General features: G+C 51.8%; 1 protein-coding gene across 3 annotated transcripts in view; it reads right to left on the reverse strand.

The window, feature by feature from the left end:
• Positions 1–17,242, reverse strand: part of SPTB (spectrin beta, erythrocytic) — a 123,058-nt gene that overhangs the window by 26,356 nt on the left and 79,460 nt on the right. For all 3 annotated transcript variants that reach the window (XM_045901036.3, XM_045901035.3, XM_045901037.3), the window contains exons 9-20: positions 16,879–17,066; positions 15,159–15,276; positions 14,359–14,517; positions 13,360–13,662; positions 12,491–12,641; positions 10,701–11,571; positions 9,490–9,627; positions 5,100–5,856; positions 3,724–3,926; positions 3,522–3,612; positions 1,775–1,921; positions 229–492 (exon numbers count right to left, since the gene is read on the reverse strand). In XM_045901036.3, coding sequence (XP_045756992.1) covers positions 229–492; positions 1,775–1,921; positions 3,522–3,612; positions 3,724–3,926; positions 5,100–5,856; positions 9,490–9,627; positions 10,701–11,571; positions 12,491–12,641; positions 13,360–13,662; positions 14,359–14,517; positions 15,159–15,276; positions 16,879–17,066 — 3,390 coding nt within the window. The remainder of the gene's footprint in view (positions 1–228; positions 493–1,774; positions 1,922–3,521; positions 3,613–3,723; positions 3,927–5,099; positions 5,857–9,489; positions 9,628–10,700; positions 11,572–12,490; positions 12,642–13,359; positions 13,663–14,358; positions 14,518–15,158; positions 15,277–16,878; positions 17,067–17,242) is intronic.

Below are 17,242 nucleotides of genomic sequence, written 5' to 3' on the forward strand. Positions count from 1 at the left end.
CCACTCATCCTTCCCATAAGTGCCTGTCCTATACTTCTCGTGCATGCTTTATTTTTAACCCAGGATCCCTCTCTTACCCACTGCAAAGGAGTAGGAGATGGGTTATGAACCAGGAGACATTTTTGCTCCAGCCCAGCTCAGAGGAACAGAAGGAGCACTTTCAGGTTTCAGATTTGCTCCCCCAGATCTCCTAGTCCAACATTCCCAGTCTACAACCCACTCACGTGCCTTCAGCTTAGCCAACATCCGGTTGACGCTGGTCAGGTCCTTGCCCGGGTCATCAGACCGCAGCTGGTCCTCCATAGCGCTGATCCACTTGTTGAGGTCAGCGTGGGTCTGTGAGCGCAGGTAGGAGCTCCTGGCAGCCGAGAGGTGCTGGGCCCTCTCCTGGGTGGTGGCTTGAAGCTCATCCCAGAGCCGGTGCAAATCTTCCAGCCTCTGGGACACCAGGGCTCTACACTGGGTCTTCTCCTCCATCAGCTGCTTTCCCTCCTGCGTGGGGCAGCAGGAGCGCTCACCTCTGAGGCCCGGCAGCCTTGAAGCGGTCCTGCTCCGTGGGGTTGCCGGGGGTTCACCGAGGGGAGATCACGGAGGCGCAGAATCTGCCTAGAACTCAGGTGAGGCTCCACTGAAAGACTCTGCACCCTCAGAGTTATTTGCAGGAGAAGGTGGGACAGGGAGGGGTGTGTTTGGGGCAAAGGACTCAGGGAGACTGTAGTATGGGCAGTTCTTGCAGGCCAGGACCAGCTGATGTTAAATTATTTTTTAATTAAAAAAAAAAAAAGATTCAAGATCCACCCAGGTACAGCCAGCATGGAAAGGCCTCCACTCTCTCAACTGTCTTCCCAGGGGCTGTGCACTAGCCTTTGGTGATATCTTTTCGTTACTGGGTTTGTCTTACTGGGTTTTCACCTGCATAAATGTACCCTTTCAGGTGGATACAGTATGATATGACTTGGGCCTAGGAATATATGTTGCTAATAACAATCAATATTTACTGGATGCCCCATAAGTGCCAAGTACTATGTATGCTAAGTGCTTTAATGTCCACAATTCCCTTGGGTAGGTACTGTTATTATCCCCATTTTTCAGACGAAGAAACTGAGGCCCAGGGAGGTTGAGGAGTCAGACAGTCTGGTTCAGAGTCTGCACCTTCGACCACTATGGATGTTGCCCCGTGTGGACCCTACGCCTGCTTCTTCCTGGACAGCCACAGCAGGGAGGAGCAAAGGTAAGGGATTCCCGGATTGAACGCCAGCTACATTTTGACTTGGGCCCTGGAGCAGGCCTGTTATAAGGGGGTCATCCTTTTAGGGTCCCCCATCTATGAGGGGTGTGAATGACCACTCCCTGGTGGTCTTGCCCATCCAAACGATGAGGGCCCATGGTCCCCTGGACCACTCTGCTCATCTGCCATATCCCCCTGCCCTCGGGCAGGACAGTGCTGGGGCCCTGGTGAGGATAATGGGAGGCACACGGACATAACTGGTGTCCTGGGGGCAGCAGAGGCTGAGGCACTCCCTCAGGTATCCTCAGGGTCTGGACTGTCTCCAGACTCAGGTGCCCTAGAGGACGCACCACTTCTGACCAGGCCTGACGGGACTGGATAAATCAGGAGCTCTGAAGGCTGGACTACTAATTAGAGAAGTTTTTCATTTGCAGGTTCTGTACTGTCCAGTAAGGTTCAGACGGTGCCTATGCCCCACGTGAAGCCCCATTCAGGCACGCACATCTGAGCAGAGAGCCCCCGGCACTCACCACTCGCCTCACTTACCGCATCAATGCTGTCTAGCCACCCCTGGTGGGAAGCCAGGTCTGCCATAAATGCCTGGTGCTTTGCCCACTTGTTTTGCAGGTTTCTTGCATCGTCATAGGAGACATCCTGAGATGTTAGCAGCTTGTCATTGATCCAGAGAGTGAGCTGTGGACAGAAAGAGGGAGTCCAACAGTCTCTGAGTGGACCTCTTTGGCCAGGGGCTCAGGGCAGGACGTGCTGCCCACCTCTGGCTGCAGAAGGCGGCCCAGGGGAGGAAGTATGAATACAGCAGAGTACTACTCTCCAAAACTCTGGGTCCCTAACTCTCAGCACAAGCAACTTCATCTGTGTTGTTTCAGGGCTAAAATATCAGCCCCTGAGTGTCTTCTCATACGCTCTAGCCAAGTGTATGCAGTGTGACACCAAGGATATTTATGCTTCTCTCCATTTTTCCAGGACCTAGGACAGGGCCTGGCCTACTATAAGAAGTGAGTGTTTACTGGATGGATAGATAAATCCACCCTTTGGCAGTAAGGTGAGAAATCATTAATAAACACAGAGAAAATGTTATCTGAGGAAGAAGCCAAGGGCAGAACCTGTAATTAACAATGAGGGAAGAACTCTGATGAACATCCAATGTTTCCAAGATGACCTGGCGGCATACCAAGCCTGGATGGTGCCAAGGGCAGAGGCAGATGAAAACAAAGTTGTTTGGGCCGAGAGGAAAGGGGTATGAGGACGGGAGAGAGAAAGAAGTCAGAGAAAGCACCATTCCACACAGAGGTACCACTCATGGAGGGACTCAGGAGTGCACGTTAAAAACCTTCCTTGCACAACTCACCCCAGGCTGAGCAAGGGCCTTCTGAGTCAGCTCTCCAACTGGGAGACTTGTTGAAAACGCTGCTCTCTCTCTCTCACCCCTTGAGGTTCTGATTCATCTGGGCCTGAGTGGGGCCCAGGACTTTGCATTTAACAAGGGCCAGGACTGGCTCCATAATTTGCAGAGGCCCAGTGTAAAATGGAAATGCTCAAAATTATTAAGAATTTCAAGACGGCAGCCACAGAGCATTAAACCAAGCATGGGGCCCTAGATGAATGCACAGGCGGGCTGTCCTTGAGGCCAGCCTTGATCAGGGCCCTAGGGGACTCTTTATGTAGATAGCCCTCTTTGAGAAACGCTGCCCTGGAGTAGGCAAATTAAAATTTATAGATTTGGGGAAAAAAATAATAGAACCAAAGATTCTAGAGGATGACCTAAGCTATCAAATACCCAGAGTTTCCCTCATGAAATCATTAATAAACACAGAGAAAATGTTATCTGAGGAAGAAGCCAAGGGCAGAACCTGTAATTAACAATGAGGGAAGAACTCTGATGAACATCCAATGTTTCCAAGATGACCTAGCGGCATACCAAGCCTGGATGGTGCCAAGGGCAGAGGCAGATGAAAAAAAAGTTGTTTGGGCCGAGAGGAAAGGGGTATGAGGACGGGAGAGAGAAAATTCCAGACTCCCAACTTAGAAAGGATCCCTGTGGACTTCCATTCCCTTCCTTTCCCTTCCCCTTCCCTTCCTTATTTTTTTTAGTAATCTCTACACCCAATGCGGTGCTCAAACCCATGATCCCGAGATCAAGAGCCACACACTCCTCTGACTGAGCCAGCCCGGTGTTCCCCCCCTGCCTGCCCCGAGGAACTTTCTACCTCTAGGGCACTTTGCTCCTAGAAGGGAACCTCCTGCAAAGTGTCCTGCCTTGCTGGAGCCTTACCTCCTGGCAGTTCTGGAGGAAGTGCTGGAGCTCCAAGTTGTCTTTCAGAATGACGGAAGTTTCCTCAGCCTTCTCCTTGTTTTTCCTGTGCCTAGAAGGGAAGCCGGAGGCTGTCATCACCACAGGGCTGCGCCCGGGTACCTTGAACACCACCACCAGCCCTACCTGGGTCTGGCCCCGTGACCTTGGGGGCCAAGAGTACCTGTCCTCAATCAGCTGCACCTTCTCCAGGATCTTGTCTGAGTAGAGGTTTTCTTCAGCTATCAGCTTGTTTCCAGAGTCCACAGGACTCAAGACCTTATCCTGGTTGTTCTCCATAGACACCAAGAAATCCTCAAACTTCCGGATCCCAACCTCTGCAGCTTCTAGGGAGTCTGGGGGCTCCAAGTGAGCCAGAGTATATTCCTGTCGAAGCAAGTTTCCAGACAAGGCATGAAGACAAGCTGGGAAGGCAACGAGGGCACCTGCCAAGCACAAGCACCCCGTACAGCCATCTGGGCTACAGCATGACTGGTGCTTGCTGGAGCTGTACAAGGAAGAGGCACCCTAGGCCTTGCCCCCATCCACACCCCAGAGGCACCCAATTAACAGTGAGCCTAAAGGCATATGGAAGGGTAACGGCTCAGGGGAAAATTCACCTTTCCAACCTGTAACTGACCCAAGAACAAGGCATAGGTTAGGAAACTGGGCTGGAAAAGGCATGTGATAAGGAAGAAAGAGGATTTCCCCCCAATTCATGGCTGGAGAGAGTCCCCAAAATGTAGAATTTGAGGAGAAAGGGGAACCCTCCTACACTGTTGGTGGGAATGCAAGCTGGTGCAGCCACTCTGAAGAACAGGATGGAGGTTCCTCACCAAGTTAAAAATAGAACTACCCTACGATCCAGCAATTGCATTACTAGGTATTTACACAAAGGATACAAAAATACAGGTTTGAAGGGGTACATGCACCCCAATGTTTATAGCAGCAATGTCCACAATAGCCAAACTATGGAAAGAACCCAGATGTCCATCGACAGATGAATGGATAAAGAAGATGTGATACACACACACACACACACACACACAATGGAATATTACTCAGCCATCAATAACAATGAAATCTAGCCATTTGTAACACTGTGGATAGATCTAGAGGGTATTATGCTAAGCAAAATAAGTCAGTCAGAGAAAGACAAACACCATAAGATCTCACTCATATGTGGAATTTAAGAAAGAAAACAGATGAATGTATGGGAAGGGGGGAAAAGAAAAAAAGGAGAGAGGGAAACAAGCCATAAGAGACTCTTACCGATTAGAACAAACTGAGGGTTGATGGAGGAAGGGGGATGGGGGATGGGCTAAATGGATGATGGGGATGAAAGAGGGCACTCGCTTGGATGAGCACTGGGTGTTGTATGTAAGTGATGAATCACTGAATTCTACTCCTGAAACCAATATTGCATTGTATGTTAACTATTTAGATTTGAAAAAAGGTAGAATTTGGGCTCTGAGGACATTCATGGATTCACCAGTGCTATTGCCCTAAGAGACAACCTCCCCCCGCCCCCCCCCACCAGCCCTGTATGCCTCTCCCTACCTGATTGCTGAGGATGGCTTCAGCTTGCTTGGCATCTCTCTGGAACTCCCGGAAGCCGAGGCACTGGGCGAGGGAGTGGTTGCGGCTCTCCCACATCCGGCACAGGGCATCCCAGCCAGCATCCAGGCCCTCCAGCCTCTGGCCCAGGAGCAGGTACTCGGGGTCCGTCTGATCACGGATCACATTCTCCCCGGATACCTTGACATTCTGGAAGATCTCTTGGTGCCTGTCAATGTCGTCTTTGATGGCCACGTGCTGCTGTAGGAGCTGCTCGGCCTCCGGGAGGGACTCAGGCATGTCCTCGGAGGCCACGGCCTTCTGGGCCATGGACAGCCAGGCCTGGAAGTCATCCATATTCTGCAGGAAAGCCTGGAGCTGGCTGGCTTCCCCCAGCGAGGCTTCCTGCTCCAGCAGGGCTTCCTGCAACTCCTGCCACAGCTTCTCCACACATGCCTGCCGCTGGCCAATGTCCTCTCCCTGCTCGGGGTGTGAGGCCATCAGCTGCTGCGACTCACGCTCCAGGGCACCCACCCGGTCCCGGATGGCGGCCACATCGCGCTCCAGCCCCGACAGCTTCCGCTGGATGGCAATGATGCCCGCCAGGTCCTGGCCCAGTTCCTTAGTGGCCTGCACCACCTGCATCTTGTCCTCGATCCACTTGCTAGTCTCTTCACAGTCCACGCAGTAGTTACGCACCCGGAGGGCTGCGTTCACTGCCTCCCGCCGGTCTGACACTATGGTCTGGAATGCCTGCCACCTGCCAAGTGGGACAGGAGACACCCTCTTTCGTAACACTTCCCACAGGGCCTCCCTACACAGATTCCCACCAGAGTCTCTCTCCATAGATCTTGCACCCTAAAAAAATCATCTACCCAACACACTGTGATGAGTAAAATTCATTCATCCAATTTTACCCAAGACAATATAAACTGCCAATCAGATCTTTCCATCAGCCGGGGGCGAGCAGTGATGTGATTCCAACCATAAGTAAAGACACCAAAATGACTCTTAGCTTGGCTCTGTATGTAGTCAAATTTTGGACAAACATAAAACTTCCCCAGATTTTTTGAAATGCTGAAAATAATTAGAAAGCTTACATTTATCGACTTAAAGACAGTATCAGGACATAGGGTCCCAGTGGCCCTAGAAGAACCATACAAATGCCCAAGACCATGTTCAAAGTACCCAAGGCCTAAAAACGTCACCTTGGCTCTAAAGGAAAAGAGGCCTTATGAAGGAGGAGGAGGAGGGGGAAGGGAGAAGCTGGGGTTATAACTGAAATGGATAGCATAACCTTAACCTTCAGATGCAGTGCTGGCATGGAAATGGGAAATATGCAAAGGTCTGGCACATGCTCTGGGGCCTGGGGTTGGTCGGCAGCTTCTAATCAGCCTCTTCTAAAGAGCTGTACATCAGCCTGGGCCGAGACCACCAGGGACCCTTTCCATGGACCCAAGCTGACTCATTCCGAGTGACATGTAATATGTAAGTAACATGTAAGCACCTAAGAGTGTGCTGGCCGCTCATTTGCTGAGCCATTCTTTCCTGAACACCCACAAGGTATAAGCATTATGTTAGCTGTCGGGAGGATGTAGTCATAGCTAGACTTTGCCTTATGGAGTGTATGATTGAGAGAGAAATTAAGACAAGCTCACAAACTAACTGTAGTATAAAGTGCTATGTATACAGCACACACCAGGCAGAGAGGATGAAGGGAGCTGTGAGGGTGACAAGGGTGATGGGGGCAGGTCTCGTGGCGGCCATCGGAGCGGGATCTCAATGAGCACCTCTCTGCCACTGTAGTGATCTATTTAAGGATGGGGCCCTGAGTATCTCACCCTTCTAGGTCTTTCCTGGTGTGGCCTCACTGCAGCCACCAGCAAAGGCTACAGAGAGGATGGACTGGGAATTAAGTCTGGTTCCCCTTGCTGCACTGTCTCCAAGATAAAAGAAGTTGATAGAACCACTCCAGTCAGCCCTGACCAGGCCATGTCAGAACCTCAGGTTTGGTCCTGGGCCCAAGATTTAAAAAAAAAAAATGTTGGTTGAGGGTTCTAGAGGGGAGGGGGGTGGGGGATGGGTTAGCCTGGTGGTGGGTATTAAGGAGGGCACATTCTGCATGGAGCACTGGGTGTTATGCACAAACAATGAATCATGGAACACTACATCAAAAACTAATGATGTAATGTATGGTGATTAACATAACATAATAAAAAAAAATGTTGGTCAACTGGAATGCATACTGTGGAAGGTAATCACTTATTCAGTAAGTGAATGACTCGTATGTGCCAAGCTTGGCAGAAGATACTTCAGTCTTGTCCCTGTTCACTCATTCACTAAGCATTTATCATGCAACTATCATGCGCCTTGTGCCACGCACTGTTCTAGGCTCTAGGGAGGTAGCAACGAACAAAGCAAAGTGCTTGCTCTCATTTGAGTGGGTAGAGACAAATAAATAAGTCCATAATTCATCCAAGTGGTGACAAGTGCAATGAAAAAAATAAAGCAAGGTAACGAGATAGGGGCCCAGTGGCTGGGTGGGAAGGAGGCAGTGATGTTTTCAACCGGCTCAGTGAAGGCTGCTCCAGTAAGCTGACATGTGAGCTGAGATCTTAATAATGTAAGGAAGTAGGCATGTGGCTATCTAAGAAAAGAATATTCCAAACAGAGGAAAGCTCAGACAATTATGTGCTTGATGCTCAAAGCACTGTGGGCAGTAGATAAAGATATTACTCTTCATTTGCTTATAGCCTAGTAGGAAAGTTCTTCAGGATAGAAGTCATTATAATACAAGGTAGAATGTAAAGCTCTAAACCAGTACAAAGGAGGGAAAGAAAGTTTTTCATCTTGGACACAGGGAGAAAGAGGAACCTGAATGGACCAAAGGAGGGGTCTGATGGACAGAACAGTGGAGGCTTGGAGGCAGGACTTCGGGCAAAGGTGAAGAATGACTGTTGTTCTAAAAAATATTTGAAGAGCTATCACATGGAGGAAGAATCAGAATCAGTTTTGTTCTCTCTAAAGGGCAGGGCCAAAACCAGTGTGTACAAATTGCAAGGAGGGAGATTTCCATTCAATAGGAGGTCAAACCTTTTAACCAAAAGGAGTTGCCTCCGTATGGGATGGGCTGCACCGTGAACAGGTGAGCTCCCCACCCCTGGAAGTGTTTGTACGAGACACAGCAGTCTGGGGGTATTTGGCTGGACTCGATGACTTCTCAGGTACGTTTCAACTCTCAAGAAAACCATCTTAGCATTTCATGCCCCCGGTTCTCTCTCACCTAAGGATGGCAAGTGCCTTGATGTATTTCACTTAGGATGGTACAAAGCTTAGGGATCTGTAAAGATCGTCCTCTGACTATAGCTCATTAAGGCAACAGATAGCTAGCTAACAAGTTTCTCCTGTCTTGCACATGCACACACTCACATGCACACTCACACACACACAACATACTCCCCCCCATTACCTCCAAGCCTAAAGAAGAACAAAGAGACATCTTCCCCTTCTGCATAAACCTCAGATTACAGAGGAATCTTCTGAACTACAGTACCCATCTCTGGATGCTGAGATCATCAGCCCCTTTCTAGTGGCTCTGAAGTATCCTTATCACCCTCCTGCCTCCTGCTGGGCCCCCATCAGAGTCTCTACTGTGCTGACCTCCCTTTCTTCCCCCCACACAACAGGGTCTTGCCTAACTCCACCTCCCAGATTGCTTCAGGCAGAGCAAGGCTCAGACACAAGTGTGGGGAAAGGAGCTGGGGCAGTGGGGAGCTGGTGAACACGTGGTATTGTGTGCACGGGGCCCCGGGTAACAAACAGGAACACAGAAGTGTGTGCTGTCCTCAGAGATCCTTGGGGAACTCATGGCAATTACACCTCAGACTGAAAGCACCCCCTCTCCAAAGGCTCCTCAGGGCCTGTTTTTTGTTCCAGCCACAAAGTGTGCTCAAGGCTTCCTGCTAATTCTCCTCTGCATTCAAGCCAGCCTCATTATCGATCCTGCATTTTGGCACAGGCTGGAGCTTTCTTTTATGGACAGTACTTAAGAGCTCTCAGAAAGCAATTTTCCCGGCCTACGAATGTCTGGGGAAATGTGGCCTGAGTAGCACACGGCCTGATTCTAACTACACGTGCACTCAGAGCAGCTCCTCCATCCCCCAGGAGATGCCCCCCCAAGCCCGACAGCATTCACCACTCTGTTCACCACGCAGGGCCTTCCACCTTGCTGCTAGCGCTCCAGAGTCAGAAGGAGACAGGCTGAGAAAGACAGGAGCTCGGAGGGGACAAACTGGCAGTGCACAGCAGGCGTCCTGACGTCGGGGTCACACCCCAGAGGTTGTCAGTTGTCGAGAGAAGGCGCCCTCAGCCCCCAGCCCTACCCACGCCCCACCTGTCATTCAGGTGGTCCTGGTACTGTTTCACTTCCCCACTGCGAGGGTGGCCACTGTCTACCAGGCTATTGGCAGCGAGGTTCACGCCGTCAATCTGCGTCATCAAGGTCTTCATCTCCTGGTCCAGGATGTCAAACCTGATATGGACAGAGAAGAGGACTGGAGAGGAAGCATGGGCACTTTGCCTACCACCCAGTCTCTGGAATGTGGATCTCTTGCTTTCTCCTTCCATCTCCAGAATACATTTGACTAGGGAAGGGGGTAGAAAGAAAAAAGATACGCTGACATACCCTATTTTCTGGTTCATGGGTCCAATTTCATGGTTTAGCATTTCTTGGACCAGGCTAGTAAAGAGCTGGTTGCTTACTCCATGGGCCACCTTTCAATGGAAAGGTACAAGGGAACGAAGAGGTGTGTCTGGGGAGAGGGGGGTGTTGATCACCTCAGAGAACACCCGCCATACCTCCACAGCCACAGCTGCTGCCCTTGGGCCCTAATTCCGTTGCCTTGACCTTGCCCTGAAGGATCCCCTCCCCAGCCAGGTGCTCTGTCCCTGGGTAGGAGAAGAGGACGCTGCCAGGGGCCAGGGTATAGTTCTGAAAGCGGACCCTTCCCTCCGGCAGCCTGGGCCCACCTCAGCATGCTCTAGGGAGTGACCTCTCATGCTCCTCAACTCTCTAGTTCTATACTTAAGAGGGCCACATGAATGGGGTGCACACTCCCCCATGCCACAGCATGGACACAATCAGAGTACTGGAAAGGAGCGGGCCTTGTAGCCCAGGGCTTTGCAAACTGGTCCCTGGGGTCCTTCGGGGTTCTGTGGCTGAGGGGCTGCCATGGAAAGCGAGAGCTGGTGGGGTTCTGACTTCTCACCCTCTACTTCACTAAATGGTTCTGCTTTCCTCTGTGTTCTATGTTAGGGGTTCTGTCTACAATTCATTTGAACAAAGACCGCTATGGCTGAAAAGGAATTGAATAACTGGACTAGAAAGGTCCCCTACTTATTTTAAGGAAGGCCCCATGGGGTAAAGGACCCAAAGTCACAGAGCCTGATTGAAACCCATGGCTCTGGTGCATGGCCTGAGCCATAAAGGGCATCCCATCACCTCTCAAAGAGAACCTTGCTGATCTAGAGGTGGATCCCCCCTCGGCGGGGATGGAGTGCAGGCCATAGCGGAGGGAGGCGAGGAAGACAAAGTCAGGCTCTGACCTGTGCTGTGCCACCTCCAGGTCCTCCAGTGTGTCTGGGATCTCCATCTGGGCTAGCCACTTCTCCTTCTCCCCCATCCACAGCTCACAGGCGTCCGTCTCCCCAAACACCGTGTACAGGTCCAGGGCATCCTGTAGCCTCTGCCGACGCAGGTCTGCCTGGGCCACCACCTGCTGGTAGAGCTCCCGAAGGGCCTGCAGCCGGTTGGTCACATCTGGGGAATCCCGAAACTCTTGGGGGAAGCCCTGGGCCTGCTGTTCCAGATGCTCCATCACCCCGCGGCTCTCCTCCAGCTCTGCCAGGAAGTCCTTGTGCTTCTTCCCCAGGGCCCGCGTGGCCCCCTCATCCTGCCCCACGTCTTCGCCTGAGAGCAGCCGGTGGGCATCTTGCAGCCAGGCCTTCAGGTCGTCAGCGTCACCCTGGAACTGGAAGAAGTTCTCAGCGTCCTGGAGGTTCTTCTTGCGAAAGGCAGCCAGCTCCTTCAGCTGGTCCCACTGGGCGGACACCTCCTTGATTCGGGCCTCAATCTGCGGGTGCCCAAACTGCTTACGTGCCACCATGCCCTCTGCCTCCTGGAAGATCTGCTCCAGGTGGGTGTCCAGCCCTCGGAGCTCATCCTCAAAGGCCTTATGCTTGCGCTGTAAGATGAGCACGCTCGTCAGGTCTTTGCCATAGTCCAGGGAAGAGTAGATCTGCTCCTTCTCCTTGATCCAGCTCTCGGCCTCATCCATCTCCCAGAAGAACTTCCAGAGCCGCTTAGACTGCTCTAGCTGGGCCTTCCGCCCAGCTGCCATGTTGCTCAGCTCCTCAAAGCACTGCTCCAGGTGGCTGACCCGGTCCTGGATAACCTGGGGGTCACAAGGCTGGTATCCTGGGAGGAATGAAAGAAGGGAAGACAAAAGAGGTAAGGGCTTTGCTTGTGGGCAAGCTTCAGGTCAGTTGCCAGGCTAAAACCACATGATCTAGAACCTGCCATCCTATGGGGGCTTTGGGATTGCATATGGGGGAGGGGCAGTTGCTCAGAGGGCAGGTCAGGTTCTTTATAATTCGTTACCACTAACACTTCATGAATAAGTTGGGTCAGCTCTCAGGAGAAATGCACAACAAGAAATTATTTTTTTTAAAAGGCCCAGACACCAGGGCGCCTCGGTGGCACAGCTGGTTAAGCGTCCGACTCTTGGTTTCAGCTCAGGGTCGTGAGATTGAGCCCCATGTTGGGCTATGTGCTCCACACAAAGTCTGTTTAAAACTCTCTCCCTCTCCCTCTGTCCCTCCTCTCTCTCTCTCTCAAATAAATAAATTAATCTTAAAAATAAAATAAAATAAAATAAAAAGGCCCAGACACAAATTTCAAGATGACTCTTCAAGGAGGCAACAGGGTCTTTTAAGACCCAAAGCTAGAGGGGCGCCTGGTTGGCTCAATTGGAAGAGTGTGGGACTCTTGATCTCCAGGTCATGAGTTTGAGCCCCACACTGGGTGTAGAGATTACTTAAATAAAACTTTATTTTTTAAAAAAAGACCCCAAGCTAGAAACCTAAATTGTCTCTGTTGTATCTTGAACTAGTAGAGTAAATGAAAGGCAGATGATGCGTTATTGGTGCTTATAAACACCTTCTGAGTATAGATCACCCAAGCAGCTGCCTGCTCTCTGGAGAATTCTATTATCCTTCAAGCTTCTTTCTGGCACCATCAGTGGAGGGAAGAAGCGGAATTCTAAAGCTAGGAGACTTATCCAAGCTGGGGTGCTAGAACGCTGAGCCAGAGGCTGGAGAGACAGCTGCGGCCTCACCTTTCTCCTCAGTGAACTGCAGGGTGGCTGCAGTGATGGCCTTCACTTTGTCCCCTTGGATGGCGATGTCAGCTTCCATCAGCTTGTGCTTCTGTAACAAGTCCTCGACCTCCAACAAGTGCTTCCCGAACTCGGCAGATAAGAGGTGAGCCTGGCAAAGAGGAAAGACCAGGTAGAGGGGACGAGGAGAGCTGAAGACATACCTGCGAGGAGAAGAGACCCTTCCGAAGGGAGTGTCCATCGTATCTGGGCCAGGAAGTCAGATGCAGCTGGAAATGGGCACTGCTCAGCACGGGAGCTATAGGGCAGGACTTCCTACTGGGAGTGCCTTTCAGAGTCAGGCATGGAACGTTTTTCAGAAGCTCAAGCCTCACACTCGATCTCCTGCATCTGTCTCAAGGTTTGGGGCCTGGGCATGTGCATTTTTAGAAAGCTCCGTGGCCGGTCTGCTGGGCATCCTCAATGAGACCCACTGCAGTAGAAGGAGAGGAGATTCCGACTTCTTGGTTGCCCCTATGCTGGGAGGTCTGGATTCTAACCAGACTCAAACTGTGATTACTCAGAGCCTGATTTTCCTGGTTCCTGATTCCTGCCTATCATTTCTAGGTCCTGTAGGTTGGCATCTGTGCTACCGTGAACCTAAGATGTCTTGATCACCCGAAATACAGAGGACCCGGGCTAGTGACTTGTCTGGAGCAGAGGGAACCAGGCAGGGGGAGCAGCCAGGCACTGTACTGCCTCAGTTTCTCCATTCTGGCTCAGGGTTGTGCTTGGCTGGGAGGCATCTAAGGAAGCAGAGCTAACGGCACCGCCCGCACCAAGGCGGGCCTGGGGGGGGTGCGGGGGATGGGCAGCCTCCAAGGGCCCACCTTGATCTCGTCCATCCAGTCGATGCTGTGCAGCATGTCCTGGAAGAGTTTCTGCAGGGCCAGGGTCATCTCGAGCCTCTGGCGCCGGGACCTCAGCAGCTCCTGCAGGTAGCTCCATAGGCGCAGGATGTTGTCCTTGCGGGCAGTGATGCGTTTCTGGTCATGGTAATTCTCCTGTTCCAGCTCCTGGGCCAGGTCCTCCAGGGCCTTCACCCGCTCCTCATAAGCGGCTGTGTCGGTCTCGATGGCCTCGTGCTTCTTTTTGGCGGCCTCCACGGCTGCCAGGTCAAACCCAAAGTTATCCTGGCCCCCAGGGAGAAAAGCGGGCAACTTAGTCGGGCCGCCCTGGCTAGTCCCCTCAAACACAGAGAAACGGCGGTCCCTTCAGAACCACCGCTCGCTGGGAAAGCCCAGTCCCAAGGAGCCCAGTCTGCTGTCTTTTTCAGCCAATCTTATCAGAGCCAAGTTCCAAAGACCAAATGTCTTCCAAGAACCTTTAAAAGCAGCTCATAATGTTATTCCCTGTGCCCTTCCACGGCCTGCTGGTGCCCGCCACCCTGCCTAGGAGGGACGTGCCCGACTGTGGGCAGGAAGGCGCTGCTCCTAACTCAGGAGCCCTGCAGCTGTAAACAGACGGCTCACCCCCATGCCTTCGAGTCTGCACGCACACTCTCCAATCCTCGCAGAACACTGGCTTCGCCCCGCCTGGACATTTGAGTCCAAACTCTAAGTGGGAAGCAATAGATGCTCTTATGGAGCATCAGCCCTGGGGTCAATTTTTAGCTAGTGAAATCTGACGCCCTAGAGGCCAGAGTCCATGGAGAGTTCTTCCTCAAATGTGAATCCCAATCTACCCAGGCCTGGGGAGCAGGGCTGCAAGGCCTGTGGAGAGGCTTATCCTGCTGCCACCGAGAGGCCAGCTGGGTCTGCAGCCCAGTTGCCTGCTGGGGGCTCTGGAAGGCTTCTGCCTCCTGCCATGCCCGGTGTGTCTCCCACTACCTGAGCCACGAGGCGCTGGTTTTCATTGAGCCACGTCTCTCTCATGGCGGCCTTTCGGTCAAAGCGCCGGGCTACCTGTTCCAGCTTCTCTTGCCGAATGAGCTCGTTTCTCAGGGCCAGCTCCCGCTGATACTCAGCCTCCTCCAGGCTTTCCCAGGCCTGTGTGGGGGACAGAGGGGAATTTTTGGGGCACAGGGGAACACCTGGGTTTGGGGATTCCGTCTCTTTCACCCAACACTGAGTGATTTCAGGAATCTAGGCAGAGCCTAAAGTTCAGTAAATCTTTTGGCTACCAAAGATTTGGGGAGCACTGGTCCTGACCCCCCAGTTCCCTCCTCCCCTAAACCTGCCTTAGACTCTTGGCCTAATGTTACTTGTCTCTGTGGGTGTTCAGTACGTTCTCACTGACTCAATGGCTACTTTCATTCTGTTAGAACGTCCAAGTGGTGCTAAGCCTCCAAATTTCTCAAATATCGGAAGGCATTTCCCTTCTGTCATAAGCAGTTAATATTCATTCAATAGTCAGAAAAACTCAAGAATGTATAGAGACTAAGCTATAAAACTGGCTCCCAAAATGGACTCTGGGCATCTGAGCCAGGGGCTGAGCTAATGGGCAGTGGCTGGTGTCAGACCTCTCAGAACTAGGTTCAGAGGGTACCCCCAAATAGCCAGCATGTGTAGTTAGTTAATAGCACAACAGCAAGTGGCTTGGTTTAACCCTGTCCAGTAACCATTTTCTGCCCCCTTGTCAGAAACCCAGCCAACCCGCTGGCTATGTATAATGGAAAAGACTGCGGTACCCGGTTGATGTCAGACACCAGCTTCCCGTCGTGAGGGGTATACACTTTCTGATTGTTGGCTCTCATCCGGGACTGGATGGTAAAAAGTAGGACTTCCAGATTCCCCTTCTCCTGGAACCTGTTGTGAAAGCAGAGGTAGGGAGATCAGTGTCGAGGTCTCCATTGCCAATTTTTTTGCTTAAGTCAACATGGAAGCCTGGCATTTGGAGCTTGGATAGTGAAACATATTCTCCTTAAAAACAAAAGGTAAAGAGGATATCTAGGTCAACTTACCTGTTAAAACATCTATCATACTCACCAACTGTGATCTACTAGGGGTGAGTCTTTAAAATACAAACCAGAAAAAACACAACAGTCACCACAGTGTTTGCTTATCATCTGCTTCCACAGGGGAATGGCTAACTGGAGCATTCTAGTAATTCCTGCAGATACCAAGAGTTTTACCAGTAGACACAAAGAAAGCTCTTCCCTGTTCTGCGAATGACGAAGGCTCTGACTAGCTCTTTAGTCAGTTTTTTATTGACGAGCCACGAACACCTTAGAAGTAGCATTATTCACGTAGGAACATATTGTACTGAAAGCAACCTTCACCTGAGTACTAATGAGCCAGCCCTCCAGACAAGTCCTAAAGGGCCGCTGCTTCTGCGGGGAGAGGAAAGACTGCGCTCCAGGAAGAGAGCAGGTGTAGATGAGAACTGGCAGCAGGGTGACCATCTAGAGCCCGGGGGCTCAGCTCAAGGGAACTGCATACTTTTACATTTCCGCATGGACACCGGTATCTACCTACTTCTTCATCCTCCACGTAGCAGCCAAAGATGGGCTGTCAACCAGGTCCCCACCCTGAGGCCAGCCTGACAGAGCTGACCACTCACAGTTGTTTAAAGAGGGCTGGGGCCCAGAGCACCATCCACTCAGCCAAGAGATAGCACCCCTGTGGTGCTCGGCTTGAGAAAAGCCCAGGGGAGGTTATCTGTACTGAATTTAGGACTTTAAAAGTGGGTTAGTGTCAGGCCAGAAATGCGATACTTGTTTATAGTACATTCTAGACTCTGTGTCTCACCTTTCCCTGTTTGAGAGTCATGAATGAAGAGTGTGGGAGGTGAGGGGGAGGAACAAGGCTGAGGGTACCACCAATGAGCCAGAAATCTGTTTCTGAAGAGCTGGACAGGCTAAGGGCAGGTGAGCCGGAATGAGCCCTCTCTTTGTGCGTCCAAGCGTGCATGTTTCTGTTGGTGTGTCTGTACGCGCATGCACACGCATGGGTGTGGTCGTGCAGATGTGTGCGCACATGTGCACAGAGCCTGCACACACGGGGTGAAGCAGAGGTCCTGAGAGGTCCCCAAATGCTCTGCTGGTGAGCAGCGACAGATGGGAGAGAAACAGGATGTACCTGATGATCAACAAGACCCCATACAGAGAGCTCTGGCGCTGAGAATACAGAGGTCATTACCAGACGACAAACGCATGGCTCGGTGCACAGAGGAGAGAGAAACTTTCCAGTACTTTCTCTGGTTACTCATCAATGCCCCTTTCCTGCAGGCTGATGGCTTGGGAGCAGGAACGCAAGGTGGGGGTGAAGGAGATGACAGAGGTGAAGCTCTCTGGCCTCTAGGTTATTATACCTCCTGGAGGTACTTCTCAAGGCCCAGCGCCTGGCTCTACCTTTGGCAGTCAGTGTCCCAGCCACGGATGCCCAGCCTCCCAGAGCCCAGGCCCTTACTTAGGGGGCTTCTCCACGGTGCGGTAGGTGCTGAAGGCCTGTAGCTGCTGCTGGACGCCTGCCAGGGAGTTGGCAAACTTGCGGCTGTTCAGGACGGCAACGGTCTGCTCGATCCAGGTGAGCAGCTCTGAGGCCAGCCCACTGTACTTCTCAATCATCTTCTCGGTCTCAATGGCGTGGTCAATGACCTAGGGAATCACTTCATTACTTGTCCTTATCAGAAGAGCAATGACACCAACGAGGCCCCCGGCGGGGACCACAGGGAAGGCGGTCCCCCTCTCCAGCCCTGGAGAGTCCCACGGTGGGTTTGTTCCCTGAGCCCAAAAGCAGTGCTAAGGCAGGAGGAGTGGACTGGAAGTGGACT

The sequence above is a fragment of the Mirounga angustirostris genome, unplaced genomic scaffold, assembly GCF_029215605.1.
Source record: "Mirounga angustirostris isolate CCGP_5_RB_7025 unplaced genomic scaffold, mMirAng1.0.hap1 SCAF_9, whole genome shotgun sequence".
In the NCBI taxonomy this organism is placed as follows: Eukaryota; Metazoa; Chordata; class Mammalia; order Carnivora; family Phocidae; genus Mirounga; species Mirounga angustirostris.